Consider the following 17,636-nt stretch of genomic DNA (forward strand, 5'->3'; position numbering starts at 1 on the left):
TATTATGGAAACTTTCATAGTAAACTGGAATTTTGTGGATACCTGAAGCCCCACACGCCCAGCTCTGACTCACATCACTGGCTTTTTGCTAACACTCCCTTTCTCTCATATCTAGCCATGTCCATCCTTCTGTCCGTCCATTAATCCATCTTATCGTTGGTGCCATTCAAAGTAAAATGCAGACAACAGTGCATTTCCCCCTAAATAATTTGGTGGCAGCATCATTAGAGTTCAAAACTTGTTTAGTTTTCTTTTAATGTAAAATTTTAATACAGTGAAACACATCTTAAATGTACTTCCACTGAGTCTTGGCATACACTTGTATAACCTCAACACTTCTCAAGATGTAAAATGCCACCTACCATCATTCCAGAACACGTGCTCATGCCCCTTTCCCAGCCCATCTCTGCCACCCACTCCTTCACGGTCACTCCAATCTACTGTTTTCCACCCTGGATAGTTTGGGCTGGCCTGTGTTCAACTCCCCCTGAGGCACCGCAGTGCATTCCAAGCTGAGGTCTGCAGGTAAATCTAAGGGATAAATGCGGCCCATCTGCGTTCCTCCCCAGCCCAGGAGTGGCCCACGCTCTGCCCTTTCAGCGCTGGGGATGAGCAAGCATTGCACTCATCCTAACCCTCTGTGAAGATGACTGTTTGAAAAGTCCTCCATTCAAGACTAAAGAAAAGAAATTAAAAGCCACACAGCTTTTCATAGAAGTAATATGCAAATCTAAATGTTTAAAAAGTAACTGTTAACAAAAACTGGACTGGCTAGCAAACCTGGAAAGTTGTTTTAAAAAGAAAGCCAAAAGCTTACTGTATATATGCCCATGTAATTGTGCATTTCATCTCTTTAAACTGCTAAAGGCAGACAGTGTAATAGGAGGATTAAAAAGAAAAGAATTTAGAAGAACTTGGGCCTGAATCACAAAATAGGTCAAGATGTCTATGTTTTTAAAGACACAGAACCAGCACTCTAACAAATTATCTTCCTGTTCAATATATAAATGACATTTGAATAGTTCTTTGTATTACCCATGGCCAGCCTGGTTATCTCCTGTGTAAGCCCTTGGACGACTCCTGGTTACACTGGAAACCACGGATAAACAGGGTCTTGCTTCTCCCGCCCCCCACCTAGTATTAAGGGAAGTTAAGCGCGCAAGTCTGCGCGCGCGTGCGTGCATGCGTGTGTTTGGGGGAGGTTGCTAGAAGCTTGTTATGTGGAAGGCCATGCCATTAGAGACCCGGTCCCTGCAGCAGAGAGGGTCCTGGGTGCTCAGCCCCGTCTGTCCTGCCCCTGCATAGGCTTCAGAAATGCTCCAGAGCCCAGTGGGGCCTACGCTCAGCTGCGGAGACCTTCCTCTGAGCAACTCCAACCACAACCATGGGAGGGGCTCGGGGAACAGGCTCTAGTCCAGGTTCCTGCTGCCCCTTGACTCACCTTCAGGACAGGAGGGGCCACGAAGGCACAGGAGATACCTCCCCCAACCTCCACCATCCTGTTTCACACTGGATGGAAAATGCCCCACTCTTTCCCCTCCCCGCAGGTCCCCCCCTCCTCACCTCACCTGACTTGGATACCAAGGAACAAGTGAACTCCAGAGAGGGAGACAGCCGAGTCCATCCAAAGTCCAAGAGCAGTTTAACAAAGGTGGAAAACAGGACCTGAATCCGTTAACATACAGGGAAGGCCAGGACTACTAAATGGGAATTATTATTATTATTTTTTTTGGCAGGGGGAGGTAATTAAGTTTGTTTATTTATTTGATGGCAGTACTGGGGATTGAACCCAGAACCTTGTACATGCTAGGCATGCACTCTACCACTGAGCTATACCCTCCCCCCTCTAACTGGGAATTTAATACAGATATCAAAGAACGTCTCACGTGTGAAAGGATGTGGTAGCAATGAGGGCTCATGGTGTTCCCGGGAGGAGGTCTCAGAGCCGCTCTGTGACGTAGGAGGCAGGCCTGGCCAGACAGGATCAGAGGGAGACACCTTCTGCTGTCATGGCGGAAAGGGAGAGGGCTGCAGGTGGGAAACTTCAAAGAAATGTTACTTCTCAATATGCACAAGTGACAGGTCTCAATCCAGCAAGCACTAAACAAACAAATCAGGAAAATCTCCGACTTGCTATTTAATTTCAGGTATTAAAAAAACCCTTTCCCTTTACTCAGCCTATAGGGCTCCTACCGTATTTTATTTTTCTTCATAGTATTTCATCACCACCTGCAATTTTAAATCTCTATTTGGTTACTGGTTTCCCATCACCGACCAACCAACCAACCAACCACACCAACCAACCACACACACTAAGTAAATCAAAGTAATTATTCCATGTCATATCGACCACACTGAATACAGTATTATAAATTGTGCTTTAATTTCTGCAATCAGGTATGATGCAGTGTGATACAGGTATAAAGTTTCATTGTACATCCAGAAAGTAAAAAGCACATTTATACAGATTCAGCCCAACAGCTTATTCCCTAAAAAGTTTTGTATGTAATTAAAGCTAATTTATCTTCAGTGTAAAAACTTGGAGGTATAAACAAACTCAGGACACTATATACAGCAAATTAATGTACATTTCCAAACGTGCACAGTGCAGCAGTTTAAACAAAGTAAATGGTCTCATTTCAGCTTTTATTGTTAAGCATAATCCACATCTCAATCTTGAATAAAAATGTCACAATATATAAACCCACTGAGAATCCTGTACACAAATACAAGTTTACAGAAATCTGATTTCAAATATAAATACATAAATGGTCATGACCTAACATGTTACAACAGCTTATTTTTCTATTGTAATTAAAAAAAAAACCATAGAAAAATATTTCAATACACATTCAACTGCTATGACAGGGGCCATGACCTTGTGCCTTTAAACCATACTTTATGGAGTGTAAAGCATCACACCTGGCATTTTTGGAATGAAAATTACTAAGATCTTAAAGACTGAAGAGGCTACTGTATCAATATTCCCGTTATAATATGGTAACAAAACTAGTTAGCTCCATAGTGTATCTGGGAAGCAGTAGGGCAGAGGAGTGGAGGTTAGTGCCAGTTTAAGAAGGCCCGCAGGACGTACATGAAGGTAGCCAATAACTAGGGTAACTTAAAAATCCCTACTGCAAGCCTAACACTGACCTTACTGGTGAGACTCTTAAGGCAACCAAGACTGGGCCTGTGTTTGGCCCCAGATGCATGAGCCCTGCCCTCCCTCAACCTCCATCGTCCTAACAGACCAACAGGGCCCACAGAACGACATGGCGAGGGAGGATGGTAAAGCAATCTCCTGTGTGTACAAGATGATTCAGTGCAAACTGAGAAACTCCTCTTTCTCAATAGTTTCAAAATTCCTTATTGCCCTTGAGCAACTGAAAGTTTTTCTAAACAGGTAATAATCAAATTGGGATCGATACTGGAGAGCAAATGTATATAAAAGGCAAACATTCGATAGGAAACATTCTAATATGAGATAATTTCCCCCCTTCCTTTTGTGGAATTGAACAGGGTTCCATGGAGAATGAAAAAAACTGGTCCTTACAAAGTGTTCTTTCCTGCATTCAAAAAATATATATCATCTAGACAGCAGATCCAAGAAGGTTACCAGGCAGAGTCAAGTTTCTTCTATGGCTTTTAAATCGCTGAGGTACTATGTGATAACCATCACTTCTGACATTTATGCTTGACTGCTTCCCTGTGGAAGCCACATTCAACAGTGATCCTACTCATCAGTCTGTAAGGTGACAGAGACCTGGGGAACCCGGCTGAGGGCTGCTGCAGAGGACGGTTGTCACAAGCGCCCCGAAGCCCAGGTGTGCTGTTAGAAAAAGGCAAAGTGATTGCTTTCAGATGCTGAGCGCCTCTGGAAGAACAGAAGCTCCTCTGGGCAAACCAAAGAGACTCCCCCAGTCTAACCAACAGGTTTAGCAGCAAGATCCTGGGATGATGTGCACCAAGGCGGGAAGTGGGGGAGCAGGGAGAGCAGTGGCGAGTGGTACGAGCAGACAGGGAGACCTGGAGCTGTCAGCCCACAAGAAAGGGCGGGGGGTCGGCTGCCCCCCCCTCCCCTGTGAGGTGACACATTCCACACAGGAGGGAGGATGGTCTGAAACATCAGGATGGGTGACATGCGTGGCAAGAGAACAAAGAGAGGAAAAATGCTACGGTTTGGAAATGAAGGCCACACATCTTAATACCTCTATCTGAATGTTTTAGGTCGCCATAAACACATCATGTAAAGCTGAGCTTGCTCCCAACTGAGATGCGACAGAGACACTTGCTGTTCCCCATGGCTGGATAAATCACCTTGGCACAGAAAAGATCTGAAGATGGTGGAGTCCAGGCACGTCTTACCAAAGCCCTTTCTAAGTAGTAAACCAGCTACTGCAGGGTATGCAGCAGACGTCAGCCACAGTTCTACTCTGGGCCAAGCAGTAACTCCTTTTAATGAATAATACTAGAGATAAGGTTTTAATTGCATAGTCTTTCAGAACCAGGGGGAAAAATGAGAACCAGCTCTCTTCCTAAAGACCAGGTTCCCCCTGGGCAAGGGTTATGCCCCTCTCCCCAGCAGTCAGCCTCAGCGCCACACACCCATCCCGAGGGCAGGTGTGTCAGACTCCTGTCCCAGCCTGCGAAACTCCTCTCTCACAATCACTGAACAGATGGGTCACACATCCCCCAGATCCACAAACTCATCTTCTCGTTTGGCCAAATCCTCTTCATCTCCCAAGGCTTTCCAACCACTGGTGGGCAGGACCGGCTTGGAGGAATGGCGCTGCAGCAAAGCAAAAGGGAACAAGGAGGACAGGCGGACGGAGTTCCTCAGCAGGGAGGTGGCCTCTGCCTGGAGGGCCTCCTGGCTGTGGTGTTTCTCCTCGATCTTCTCCTGCAAGCACTGGACTTCCTCCATCATCTCCAAGAGTTTGTTCATGGTGGCCACCCTGCCGCCACCCAGGATTTGGGCCTCTGGAATCCAGCGCAAGTAGCGCTGGGCCCAGACTTTGATTTCTGGCCCTTCGATGTGCGGCAGCAACAGACCGTGGTAGTTGGTGGGCTTGCTGTGCCAGCTCTCATAGAACTCGCGGAAGTTGTCCTGCAGCTCCTCAGAAGAATTAATTAGTTTGCTAATCCTCTTGCCCAGAAGGTTTTTAATTAAATGATCTGTTTCCTCCCTGAAAAATCCTCTTTTGGGAGATGACTTAGATTGGGTGAGCGGCAAAGAAAGCTGTCGTTGATGCTTTGAGAGAAAACACAAATAAAAATCTCTGGTTAGCCTGAGAGCAGGTACAGTTGTTCTCATCTGTGCTCCCCACCTCAAAACCAAAAAAAAAAAACCCCCCAAAAAAAACCAAAAACCCAAAATCCTGCTTTAACAAGAGTCACGAGACATCAGAATTGCCACGTGAATGCAAATTCATTACGAGGCTACACAGAGAAGGCAGCAGGGTGGGTGATGGTGGTGAGGGAGGGATTCTTGTTTATTCCACGATGCAAATGTCAGAAACACACCGGGTTTATAAGCACCTGGGTGAAACCAGGCGCAGGTGGAGCTGTGCAGAAAGGCACGCTGTGGCACTGAGAGGGAGGTTTTAAATCTCTCCTCTCCATTGTAGTGGCACCACAGGGCACAAGTCCTTGTGAAGAACAGGCTTAAGTTAAGACAGGCTGATGATAATTTAGGGGGTGACTTGTGGGGAGGAGGCCCAAATGAGTATTTCTGAAGGGAGCAAGATGTTTCTTCTTTGAGAACTTTAAGGTATTCACTTCCACAATATTCTGAACACCTAATACGAAGCAGTGTCGGCGACCTGGAGAGCCTGTCACTCTGACGAAATACCTTATAGGTGATCAGGCATCCAGAGGGAGGTCAAGCCAAAGTCAAAGAGAGAGCTGCAGGCTGGGGGTCAGGGTGGCCCTTCTCCCAGGGACGCAGGTGAGTCGGGCAGGGCAGGGCACGGGGGAGCGGGTGGAACCTGACAGCCACGGAGCGTTTGCTGCCAGCCAGGTCCTGTGTTCAGTGCTTACGTGCATCCACTGACCCGAGTCTCAGAGTCACTATTATTGCCCCATTTTACAACTGAGGAAATTGAGGCACGGCAGTTAAATAGTCACAAAGGCTCCAGCTACCAAGTGCGAGACATGGTTTCACATGCAGACAGTCTGGTTGCAGAGCCTGGACTCTCAACACAACTCTCCTTGTCTTGGAAGCCCCTTCTCTCCAGCCCCAAGTGAATGCACGTCCAAGACAGGCCAGGTGGGACCAGCACTGCATGCCTGGGGCTGGGTCGAGGCGGGGCTGAGCAAACCCCAGGGTCTTGAGCAGTTACTCCCAGGGCAGCCACAGCTCTTCACGTCTCCACAGAACTTCTCCAAGGAGCCGGTCCCCTCGATGAGAGGCCCCAGACTTCACACCTGGTGTCCTCACCCCGAGGCTTCAAAGTTCTCTGCTGTGGCTGGTACGACATGATGCCCTTCAGCTCCAATCCCTCCCACCGCCAGCCGCTGGCGCTCAGGCCACCTGCTCCTACCTACAGGGAGAACGGACCCTCAGAGAATGGGGCCTGGGCAGGGAAATGGAATCCAGTCTCACAAAGTGGAGCCTTGGTTTCCTGCATCTCTCAGGGCCCCTGCCCCTCTGGCCTGGGGCGGTTCTGCCAGGCTGACTAGGCGAGATGTACACATGCGGCCACCAGGGGGCACAGCACACTGAGACCATCTCACCTTCGGCCAAGCTGCTCTGGAGCTCAGGGCAGTTCTGGTCCAGCAGACAGCAAAGAGGCTGAATCTGGAGGGAAATACCCACCCTGGGCCTGAGGTCCCTTGAAAGGGCCTCTTTAGAATGGAGCCTCCTCCCACAGCAGAATGGCTTGGCTCCCTGGAATCCTCAGGGTGGTGGGATCAGGACAGCAGTGGAACACACACTGTGTGGGAAGGACACACGCTGACTCGGGAATGACTACCACTGCTCTCCCCTAGCGGGTCTGGTGGGCAGGTGGACCCAGGTCAGGAGACAGAACTAGGAAATGTAAATCACACATCATCTAGGGAACTTCGGGGTTTTAGTAACTAAAAAAATCAGGAAAAAATATCTGAAGGGAAACAAAGAATTTGACATGTGTCGTTTACAGCCCAGGTCTACAAACAACAGCCCATGGGCCCAGTCTGGCCTGGTGTCTGCCTCTGTAAACACTGGAACACAGCCATGGCTGTCTGCTCAGGGCTGTGTTCACACCACGAGAGTGGGGGGAGTTGTGCCAGAAACAGTATGGCCCCTGACAGAGCACGCTAGTTACAAATACCATTTGTAGCATGAAGAAAGGCCTTGCTATTGAAGACATCATTACAGACCGCATAGAGCCCACACTGGGATGAGTGTTCCTTCAACTTGACCAACCACACTCGGGCAGGGACAAGATGCTCAACTCCACACGGCAGGCGCCTCTAGCCACAGTATCCCCAGTGACACTCACCAAATGGCCACGTCTCACTGGGGATTCTCAAGGGCCCTGACAATCTGCACATCACAATCTCGACTCTGCAGGCTGTGTCCAGAATCCATATATAACTTTTATCATTACAAACATAGGGATCGCTGTGCAGATGAAGGGGGTTAGACATGTGCACATCTTACTTTGCAATGCATTCCTTTCCGCTGGCCTTTGTCCAGTTTTGGCTTTTCCACGTAAAGAGGGTTTCTGAGCAATGTCTGGGCTTTGGGTTCAAACTGTACAGACCAGTCCCACACGGTGAGCAGATTCAAAGGCTTGCTTTGTGTATCCTGGCTTTCCCTACCCTGCCAAAACAAGCACAGGTCACGATGTTTCCAGGGAGGGCTGAGCAAAGCAAATACAGTTCTGAGAGACGGGCCCCAGGAAGGGCGCTCCCACCCGGCCCCGAGACCCAGGCTTCAGCAGCTGCTCACTAAGGGCTCTTGGTGGGGATGAGGGAAGGAGGACGCATTTCCTGGAGGCTGCATGCCAACCGCTGTGCTGAGCCATGGCTGTGTACCAGCGGTTCACAACAGCCCAGGGAGGTCACTCCTATTTCCCTAGTTTACCTTTGGGAAACTGAGGCTTGGGAAACTGATGTGAACCGCTTGAGGTCATGAAGCTGGTGAGCAGCGGCTCTGTGTGGCCCGCTCCCCTGTAGGATGTGGTCAAATTGGCCCTGCAGGGTCAGCTCCAGCGAGCCCCGACCTGAGGGCTGGTCAGAGCACCGAGACGGCTGGAGAGTTAGAGCCCCGGGAGCAGGGCTAAAAGGGTTTCAGAGGGAAAGTAAAAGCCTAGAGCCCCTGCTCTGCCTCGTCCCTGCCCTCTCCAGTCACTCCTGGCAGCAGGCAGGTGGAGGAGAAAGCATCTGACCTCTTCACAAAGACAACTTTTAATACGCTTATTAATTCCCAGCTCTGACACCTGCGCCCAGCTCCAATATTCACCATGTGATTTGGGCGAGTTATTTACTGTCTCAGTGCCTCAGCTCCTCAGGGATAGTAATAATGCAGACTCTCTGGGTGCTTGAGGGGTAAATACCAGTCCCGGGAAAGCACTCAGAAGAGGGCCCAGGATGTAGTCAGTGTAACATAAATGTCATTTTTATCATTGACCTTGCTGCATCCTACTAGTGAGACACGACTTCTTCAACACACAGGTTCCCACGAGGGACTCTTACCACGTTACCATCTTTTTGATGAGGCGAATTGAAGAAGAAGGTGCTAAAGATGGGTATGTACAGGCTGTCTGACAACACAGTCAGGTATGTCTCCGTGAACTCAAAGGCGGGGGGGTGCTGGTGCACCAGCTGCCAGACGCAGTCTAAGAAGAGCAGGAACACGGGAACCTGTGTGAAAACAAGATTCTCGTTACTGAGTGGGCGCCGGCGGTCTGATGCCAACAATCCCGGGCGCAGGGCAGCCATCTCAACAGGCGTGGAATAACCACTTCCGGGCACTATATTCTCTGGAAAATACATTCCAGGAAATTCCCATTCCCAATTCCATCCCATTGCAAGTGATAAACATGCCCAACTGAAGCCCCATGCCCACGGACGAATGTCCGGGCTTCGCAGCTCCTACCTGTGGGAGAGACACTCCCGAGATGGAATGTGTAAACCTCACCGTCAGTCAGCACTGACAGATGGACACTTGCAACAGATCCTGAATCGGGGAACACTAACTCTGAACCTCCATGAGTGAAATGCTACTTCTACCCCAAAGAATTTCACTCTTCTCATCAGTAGCACAGTACAACAAAAAACCTACTCGATTACTTTAAGTTTTGTCAACACTCCTCCACCTGCTGATGATCAGGGTCCAGAAGGGAAAAGCAGTAAAAGTGAGTGTCTAACATTTTTTCACAAATCCCTCTTTTATTAGTAACCAGTGGCCTCTTTTATTAGTAACCCAGAGCCAAGCCCTTTATTCGTAGAGATGGGTGTTTTCCAGGGTGCCTGGTCATTCCTGTCAGGGGCAGAGGTCTCATACACAGCTCCTGAGGCGGGAGCAGGGAATCCAGCTCCTGAATCCAAGTCCAGTGCTGCGTCAATTATACCACAAACCAGACCACCCAGTTTTCCATTAAAACTCCATCCAGTGTGTCAGGGGGCAGGGTAGAGCTCAGTGGTAGAGCGCATGCCTAGCACGCACAAGGTCCTACGTTCAATCCCCAGTACCTCTGTTAGATAGATAAATAAAGCTGATTACCTCCGCCGACCAAAAACCAAAAACCAAAACCAAAACAAAAAACTCCAGGATGTCGATGTTGAGATGCTGAGAAAGGTCTATGTGGCAACTTTATTTCACACCTCACTGTATGTTCTATATCATTAGAGTGGGAAATATTTGAACCTCACTGTACGGTCAAGGAAATGGACTCAGAAAGTATGAGGAGACCACCAGACCTGCTCTTGGACTCTTTCCCCATCAGACATGGTGCCTGTCAGCCCCTCTTTTCTCAAGACATATAAACTACACAAGACACAAACATGCTTCCCACACAGTAGCAGCAGTCTCTGCCCATCGAGTTATCTGAGTCCCAGCAACCTTTTAAATTAGAGTCTCAGGAAGGTGAGGTCCCTTTCAAGACTGGAGGATCGTGGTTTCCATTCAGTCCGAGGGGCCACAGAGGAGTACAGACTAGACCTGAAAGAAACCTTCAGGCCCAGCGAGAGGAGCCCAGGTCTGCCAGGACACCCCGAGCCCTCACAGCAAGGCCAGGGCTCTCTGCTCCCACAGCCCACAGGCAGACACACCGATTAGCTGGAGTCAGGAAAACCAGCGGTCACGCTGCTAGCATGCGCTAGCCCTGCAGGGGATTTAATTAAAGTTCACCTGTTTTCATTTTTCCTTCCACAGTCACTAATAATGCAGTCAAAGGCGTCTGTACAGCTGTAACCTAGACAAGTACACCCCAAACTGGGGGCCTCCTTTTCACTAAGTGAGCTATAACACTAACCCTCCTGGGGCTTGAATTAGGAGGTCCAGGTCTGCAGCCACCACGGTGAAGGCCCTGGGAACAGATAACATTAACATATCCCTGTGTTTTATTTTGAAAGAGTTTATCGCAAGGTAAATTACTTTGTGTTATTATGTATTTTCTGTAGGAAATTTGTATTTGAATATGAATATTCATTTTTTTTGGCAAAGACTAACGAACCAGAAATTGTGGGAACCTCTCATTGAGTTAATTTTTATTTAAGTTTTACAAATCAGTATTACTTCCACCACGAAATATAATACACTCTTTGTGGGGGTGGCATACAATTTAGAAGTGAAGACTCTGAACACACTTGTTAATAAATATCCCTTTCCCCTGGGAATGGCTTCAATATTGTTTAAAGCATTCAAAGTCATCAAAGACTGAACTGATCTCAGCCTTCCTGACAAGCCCGCAGTGCATGCACTCTGCGGATGTAACCCTACATCTGAAGACAGGTATGAAATAAGAGACTGGGCTCTGCCTCCCAGGCTGCCCGATCTGCAACGAGGACACTCACCTCCTCCTTGTCACTCTGACGCAGGTGGTTGCAGCGGTCCAGGAAGCAGTGACCACCCATGATCCACTCCTTTTGGACAAGGCTCTGGAAACCGAATCTGGTTCTACAGTGGGGGTCCATCATCACTTGCACCAGAGAGGAAATGAGGCAGCAGAGGTCGGAGGCGTTCTCCTCTGGGGGGGAGGGGGCGGGCAGGGTGCCCAGTGGCAGGGCAAAGAGGAAGAAGGGCATGGAGTGTTAGAAAGCAGGAGTCCAAGGCCATTTTTGTATCAAGTGTTGCAGTGACTTTAGGCTGGGCCTTCGTAGGTCCAGGGTCATTTTCTTGCCTCCAGGCAAGCTATAGTTTACAGAGACTTCCAGATGTTGACAGATAACACATATTTTGCTTGTACTTAGGTCCTAAAGACTTTCTACAAAACAATCTCAAAAGGATTCTCATGAAAATACAGTTTGTTAGGGGAAATCAGCATGGGAACACAAATTAAAATGAACAATTGAATCTGTTTATTTTATATAAAAAGCAAACATGTTACTGTCAGAGCTCCTACGTTCAACTCAACATTAGATGTATCTACAAATTTATGTAAGTAAAGCATTCTAGCAGCATAAATTTTTCTTAGTTTTCTGATAATGAAGACCTGCCTGTAATTGCCTATATGAGGAATGCATATATTCTGTGATGCATTTAATCAGTAAATCTACAGGTAAATAAAATAGTTTCAATTAAAAAAAAAAAAAAGCAGCAGAGGGCTCGGCCCAGCGCGGTTAACAGCAGGGTCCCCAATACCAGCGTCTCCCACTGACAGTAAAGTGCTCATCACCTAAAGGCCAGGGCCAGTGGGCAAAAAAGTTGGTATTTTCAGACTGAGAGACAAACTGCTCCCAGCCTGGCTAGTACTGGTCCTGCACACACTGGCACTAAATATGGATTTGTCACTGATGAATAAACGCAGCAGGGCAGATCCACTGGCAGAGCGGGGAGTCAAGATGCCCCACACGATGAGGGCAGACTCATACGTTGACAGTGACCTGCTGGGCTCCACGGACCAAGTTCAGAACCCTGCCAGCTGGTGTGTCGAGGTCTCCATCACGGAGCTCACTGTTCCCAGGCTCAGCTGCTTCTCAGGCTCCTTCCCTCCACTACCCCTGCTATGGAGAAAGTGTAATATTTCTGGATTGCACCGAAACACTCAGATTCTCAGCTCCACAGCTCTTTCCATTTCTGTCTGAGAGCATAGTAGGGCCCGTGCCCCCTCGCCTAGCCTAGAGGAGAAACTCTCTGTAAGCCACGTGCCCACCCCTGGTGTGCACGGTACAAAACCCACACGATGAAAATTCCGCTCACACCCTTGTTCACCATGCATGACTCACAGCAAATAAAAACATATGTCTACACTCGTGCATTTGTCTTAAGAGTTTTCACATTCTAAAAGTCAGGGTTTGCATCCCTGTAGTTTCACCTTTGCAAAAAGGAGTGCAACTCACGTTGCTATCTTAACCCATTCATGAGGACGGTGGTGCTGCAGGCAGCGATGGGGTCAGAGAAACTCCAGAACGAATTCTAAGCAGGGAGGTGTGTGCACTGTTCAACTCTCATGCTGACCCCAGGGTCACAAAGCACTGCAGGGCCAGGCTTACACCTGGGCTTCTATTTTTCCTCAAGCCTAAACCACGGGAACACATGGGTTTAGAAGAAACAATTTTTATTTTTGTCTTTCCAGTGCTACCACCTTTCAAAACAAGTTTCATATTTTAAGAGAATCTCCCTTCTTGCACGTGGAGGGTATTAATAATACACCTGCGGGTCCTAGGGAGAGCGGCTAGAAAATGAGATTTCAGAGGAGCCACAAGTCAGTAGTCCATCGAGGAGCGAGTGACAGGTCAGCCTCTCCTGCCAAAGATTCCCATTTCATTTTGTGCAGCTCTGGGATGGCGCAGTCTGGCCGGTACTTCCACCTCTCAGCCCCGCAGTCTTATGCCTCCTCGTCCTCTCCAGTTACCCAGAACCCTGCTCTGCCACTGCTAGTTAGGTCTTTCTCAATACCGTCTTTAGGCCTGCTCTCTCTGTAGGCTGTAAACTTCTAGAAGGCAGAAGTATAGGGCTCTGTACCTAGTGGGTGCTCTGTGAATGTACTGAAACTTAAGTCAGTGAGCCAGCAGAAGCCACAGGCAGACACGGTTCCAGTCCGCCCACAGAAGCTAAACCTCAGCGTCAGGAAGAGTGTCAGGGGAAGGACGAACGCCTGAGGGCATGAAAGCAAGAGCCGGCCTACTTAATGGGAAGCGTGGGGCTGTAAGAAACTAAGTATTCAGAACAGCAGACACAACATTTGAGCTTAGACCTAACCAATTCCAGCAGCGACCTTTGTTGAATGTGGTTTACTCTTGCTTTTACACATTCTGAGTGCGTACAACCTGTCCTCATGTACAAGTTAAGCCCACTGAGGAAAAGGAAATCGTGGCCCACAAAGTTTCCATGGCAACCTCACAAAGTTACCAGACACAAAGATGTAAAAATGACAATTAAAGCACCCATGGGCATCTTTATACAAAAAAAAGACTATCCAAAGATTTTAACTTTAACCAAGTTGAGTTAATATAAAACCCCAAAACATTAGGAAATGTGAGCTTTGGTAAAGATACCAAACAATTCCTTCTTGGGCTGTGAGTAGGTCTGCCAAGTTCCAAGTGAAAGAATTTATTTTTAAACTGTAACACTGAAATCCAAACCAAAGGATCCCAAGGTCAGGGTAAAAAGAATGGGAAGGATTTCTACACTAGCTCACTCCTTCTACAAGACAGTTCCAGTTACGTAAAGGTCTATATTACAGAAACTGAACCTCAAGCAAAGAAAAAAGGAAATGTGCTTAAATATATTTAAGCTTTAAATATACTACCTAAAAGAAGAATGTTCACGTTTTGTGCTTCTAGACATTCTGCTATCTCGATTGCTTTTTTCAGGCAACGTCTAAATAGGAGAGAGACAAGAAAAAAGGATATTAGTTCTTGAGCTGGGTATCATAAACAATAAGAAATTTAGAGGCAGTCTGACTTGATCTTCAGTTTTCTATATCATTTATTTTTTCATGCTACAATTCTGCAGAAAGAAAATAAATTATCATCTACACTATTCAGATACTGCGAGACACTCACCTGCTTATTAGAAACTTAAATTTTCAGAAAATAATAAAATTGATGTAAAAATGCTCCTAGGTGATTCCTAAACTAGAAATTCTTATTGCAAATCATACCTGAGTGTGTTGGCGAGTCCTAGTAACACCCATAAACACTTACACCTGAAGGCTGAGCTACACGTCCACTGTGTTTAATTCAAGGTCACCAGCCAAACGTGTTGGTGTGGCTGAAAGGGCCTGATATGCCCAGAACTCCCTTCATCTCTCTCAGACACACTGTTCCCTTGGAGACTGTTGCCACTGCCAGCAGCTCCGCCCTCCCTACCGGTAACTTGGGGCTTCACACGCTGTTCCCACCTGCAGAGGTGCCCCCACGCCCTCCATCTGCTGAGGGACACTCACCTTCTCTGCCCACCCCACACAGAGAAAGGCCCTTTTGTTTTATAACATTTATCACTACTTGCGATTATATATTCAAATGGCAGGATGTGCAGCAGGTTCTTCAAAACCTGTCTGTTCATACGTGTCTGGAGGGCCGAGGCTCATTTGCACAAACTCCTGGCAGACCTGAGACAGCGCTGAGCCGGGTGAAAGAGAGGATGCTTCTCTCCCCTTGAGCACGACCCAAGCTCTGAGCTGTTATCTCATCCTCCCTCACCCGATCGTCATTTCTGTTTCATGCCTCCCTCTGCTCTCTTCTATTTATGGGCAACAGAGAGAAGCTATTCAAAACATGAAGTAGGAAAAGGAATAAAATTCTGTTCTCTTGGAATCTCTACTTAATTCCAAAATGAAAAATAGCTAATTGACATTAATTATAGTAAAAAAATTTAATAGGTAAGAGATATATGTAATAGGTAAGAGACATAGAATTCTTCTAAAAAGGTATTCAGTAAAGACTCTCCCTGTCTCAGTCCCCAGCCTCCTCCCTGGAGGTGGGCCCTGAGGCCTCAGTGAGGAGTCCGGGGTGCCAGGCACCTTCCTTTGTAGCCCTACAGTCCCCAGTCTGTAGTCTAGGGAGTCGACTTCTGTGGGCAGGTGGCATGTCTGTAAATTCTGATAGAATGTGCACAGCACTGACAAACGATGAATGTAAAATCCAGCTGAGCCCTGAACAGAACATGTGATTTAAGAATATTTAAATGTAAAATATAAAACAGTTAAGTTAACTGTCAGTTTGCTTTACTAACTTGGATTAGAGAACTGTGAAATTCATGAGCAAAACAATGGCTTGAAATACCTGATAATGTCAAGCCAGCTGCTACTTTCCAGCAGGGAAAACCATTTTATATCCGTGTCCCAAAATTCGGTACTATTATCTGAAAAAAAAAGGAAAGATGGTAAGGAAGTCAGGCGCTGTTTGCTGACACACCTGCTGTAAAACGAGTGCTGCTCGGACTCACGGCCCCAGACTGAACCGCGAACCCAGCACAAGCCTCCATTTTAAGTGAAGGGCATTCTGCAACTTCAGCTGAAGTGGTTTCTGAACTGTAAACCCCTGGGAGGGGGTGGTAGGCAAAAACAGACTTTTAGTGCTCAAATAAAAAGTGCCCTACAATTCGAACACCAAGCCATGGTCCACCTGTAGCCCAACAAGGAGAGTGACACGCTCAGACAGACGCAGCCGACATTCCGGCTGCTGCTTCTAGAAGCAGATGCAGCAGGACACAGCCCGACGCCGCAGAGGCCCGAGGGAGAGCCGGCTTCTGCTGGGATCCTACACACACACACGCACACCCCTCACACACTGGACCCCGATACAGAAGACATGCATTTTACAGAAGTCTGCTGCACGTCCAAGTTGCAAACTCAAATCAGGAAGAAGCATATCCCCCTGCCAGTCCTGGATGGTGAGAATTGCAGCCTCCGTCAACAAGTCCCATCTCACTCTCTCTGCCAGGTGCGTGCTTTTTAAGAATCTGGTTCATAACGTGCATCCCCACGTGTTCCACCTACAAGTGTACGCGTGCTTCCCCCGCCCACCCCCGCGTTGTCACGTTCATCCTATCTCCAACACCCAGCATGGTCAGTGTGTGCAATGGGAATTCAACAAATGTCAGCTGAATGAATGAATCCTAAATCAGACCACCAGGCTAAAAAGTCAAAGTTAGGAGAAGTTACAAAAAGTGTGACAAATCTCAGAGATAAAGACTCATTCAAGAGTGAAGAGAATCAGCAGGTGACTGGGCTTGACTGAATCTGATCCAGGTTCTCAATGGTTCACACTGGGCAACCTGTGAAGGGAAGTGGCTGTGACTATGATGAGCATATTTCATTTTCTACTTTGTACGTTTCTGATTAATTCAGTTTTTTCACTGTAAAAAATACGCTCAATCAGAAAAAAAGAAGTAAAATATTCTACTTGGTGAGGGGAGTCCATTCAATAAGCCACGAAGGAAAACAGGTGACTCACTTCATAGAATAGCCGGTGAATACAAGCCTTACACAGTCTACAACTTCCCGAGGGAGAAGCCCAGCGCTCACGACTGGGAAACCAGGGTGTTGGGAAAGGAAGAGAAGAGGAGGGTGGCTCTGTGTTCACTGCCTCGAGAGGGGACAGTGCGCCAAGGGCCTGTAGAAAAACGGTGGCAGAAGTGTGGTGACGGCAGCTGGCCCCCCGGCCACCAGCCCCTCCACAGGGTGACACTGGCCCTCACGGCCGTGAACCACTGTGTCCTACCACAAGGAACCCAGGGAAAAGACACCAGCTGTCATCTGACCCACGTGGCACGTCTTTCCCCATGTGGCAGCATCCTCCTCACCTATCAGAAACAGTTGTTTAAATTTGGAGTATGCGGTCTGGATTTCCTGCAGGGATAGGAAGTTGCTTGACAGATCTTCGGTTTTAACAATTTCATACGGTGGCCTGTGGATGGTCTTGTAAATTCTAGGTATCAAAGAGTAACAAGAGATTAGAAGGGCAGGGAGGAGTTAGAAATAGCCCCTTGTGCCAGGATCTGCGTGAAGAGCTCAGTGAGGGTCCTGCCGTCTACGTGCCCTCTGCAGCGAGGTCACTACCACGACTGCCCTTCCCTGTCAGTGGAGGCGGAAGCAGAGGGACCAGGAGCAGAGCCACCTGGCCCAAGATTATGACATTTATAAGCTGATGGAGCCATGATTTGAACCAAGGCAATGGAACTCCAAAGTCTAATCCTTTTCTGCCTTTTTATTCATTCAGTTTAGGTTTTTTTTAACCTTTTGTTTAACATTTTTTCAAATATGCAGAAAAGTAGAAAAGAACAGCACAGTGACACATACCTTGACCTAATTTGATAACCGTTAACATTACAGACATCACTTTCTTAAATGTTTTAGTGTGCATCTCTAAAAACAATGAAGCTGATGTTCTTCACGATTATGTTATATGACTCCTTTCCAATTAGCAACGACCACCCTAAGCTGTACCCCCGGGCACTGAACACTGTATCAGCAGGCACACCGAAATGGACACGCTGCCGAGAACCGTCCTTGCTTCTTGGAAAACAAACACTGAGCTAA

General features: G+C 47.6%; 1 protein-coding gene across 1 annotated transcript in view; it reads right to left on the reverse strand.

The window, feature by feature from the left end:
• Positions 1–2,359: 2,359 nt before the first annotated feature.
• Positions 2,360–17,636, reverse strand: part of MTMR12 (myotubularin related protein 12) — a 59,345-nt gene continuing 44,068 nt past the window's right edge. Inside the window, exons 10-16 of the mRNA XM_032470634.1 lie at positions 16,901–17,025; positions 15,379–15,457; positions 13,902–13,972; positions 11,005–11,177; positions 8,683–8,850; positions 7,646–7,807; positions 2,360–5,251 (exon numbers count right to left, since the gene is read on the reverse strand). Coding sequence (XP_032326525.1) covers positions 4,682–5,251; positions 7,646–7,807; positions 8,683–8,850; positions 11,005–11,177; positions 13,902–13,972; positions 15,379–15,457; positions 16,901–17,025 — 1,348 coding nt within the window. The 3' untranslated portion in view covers positions 2,360–4,681. The remainder of the gene's footprint in view (positions 5,252–7,645; positions 7,808–8,682; positions 8,851–11,004; positions 11,178–13,901; positions 13,973–15,378; positions 15,458–16,900; positions 17,026–17,636) is intronic.

Source organism: Camelus ferus, chromosome 3 (genome assembly GCF_009834535.1).
Source record: "Camelus ferus isolate YT-003-E chromosome 3, BCGSAC_Cfer_1.0, whole genome shotgun sequence".
NCBI lineage: Eukaryota > Metazoa > Chordata > Mammalia > Artiodactyla > Camelidae > Camelus > Camelus ferus.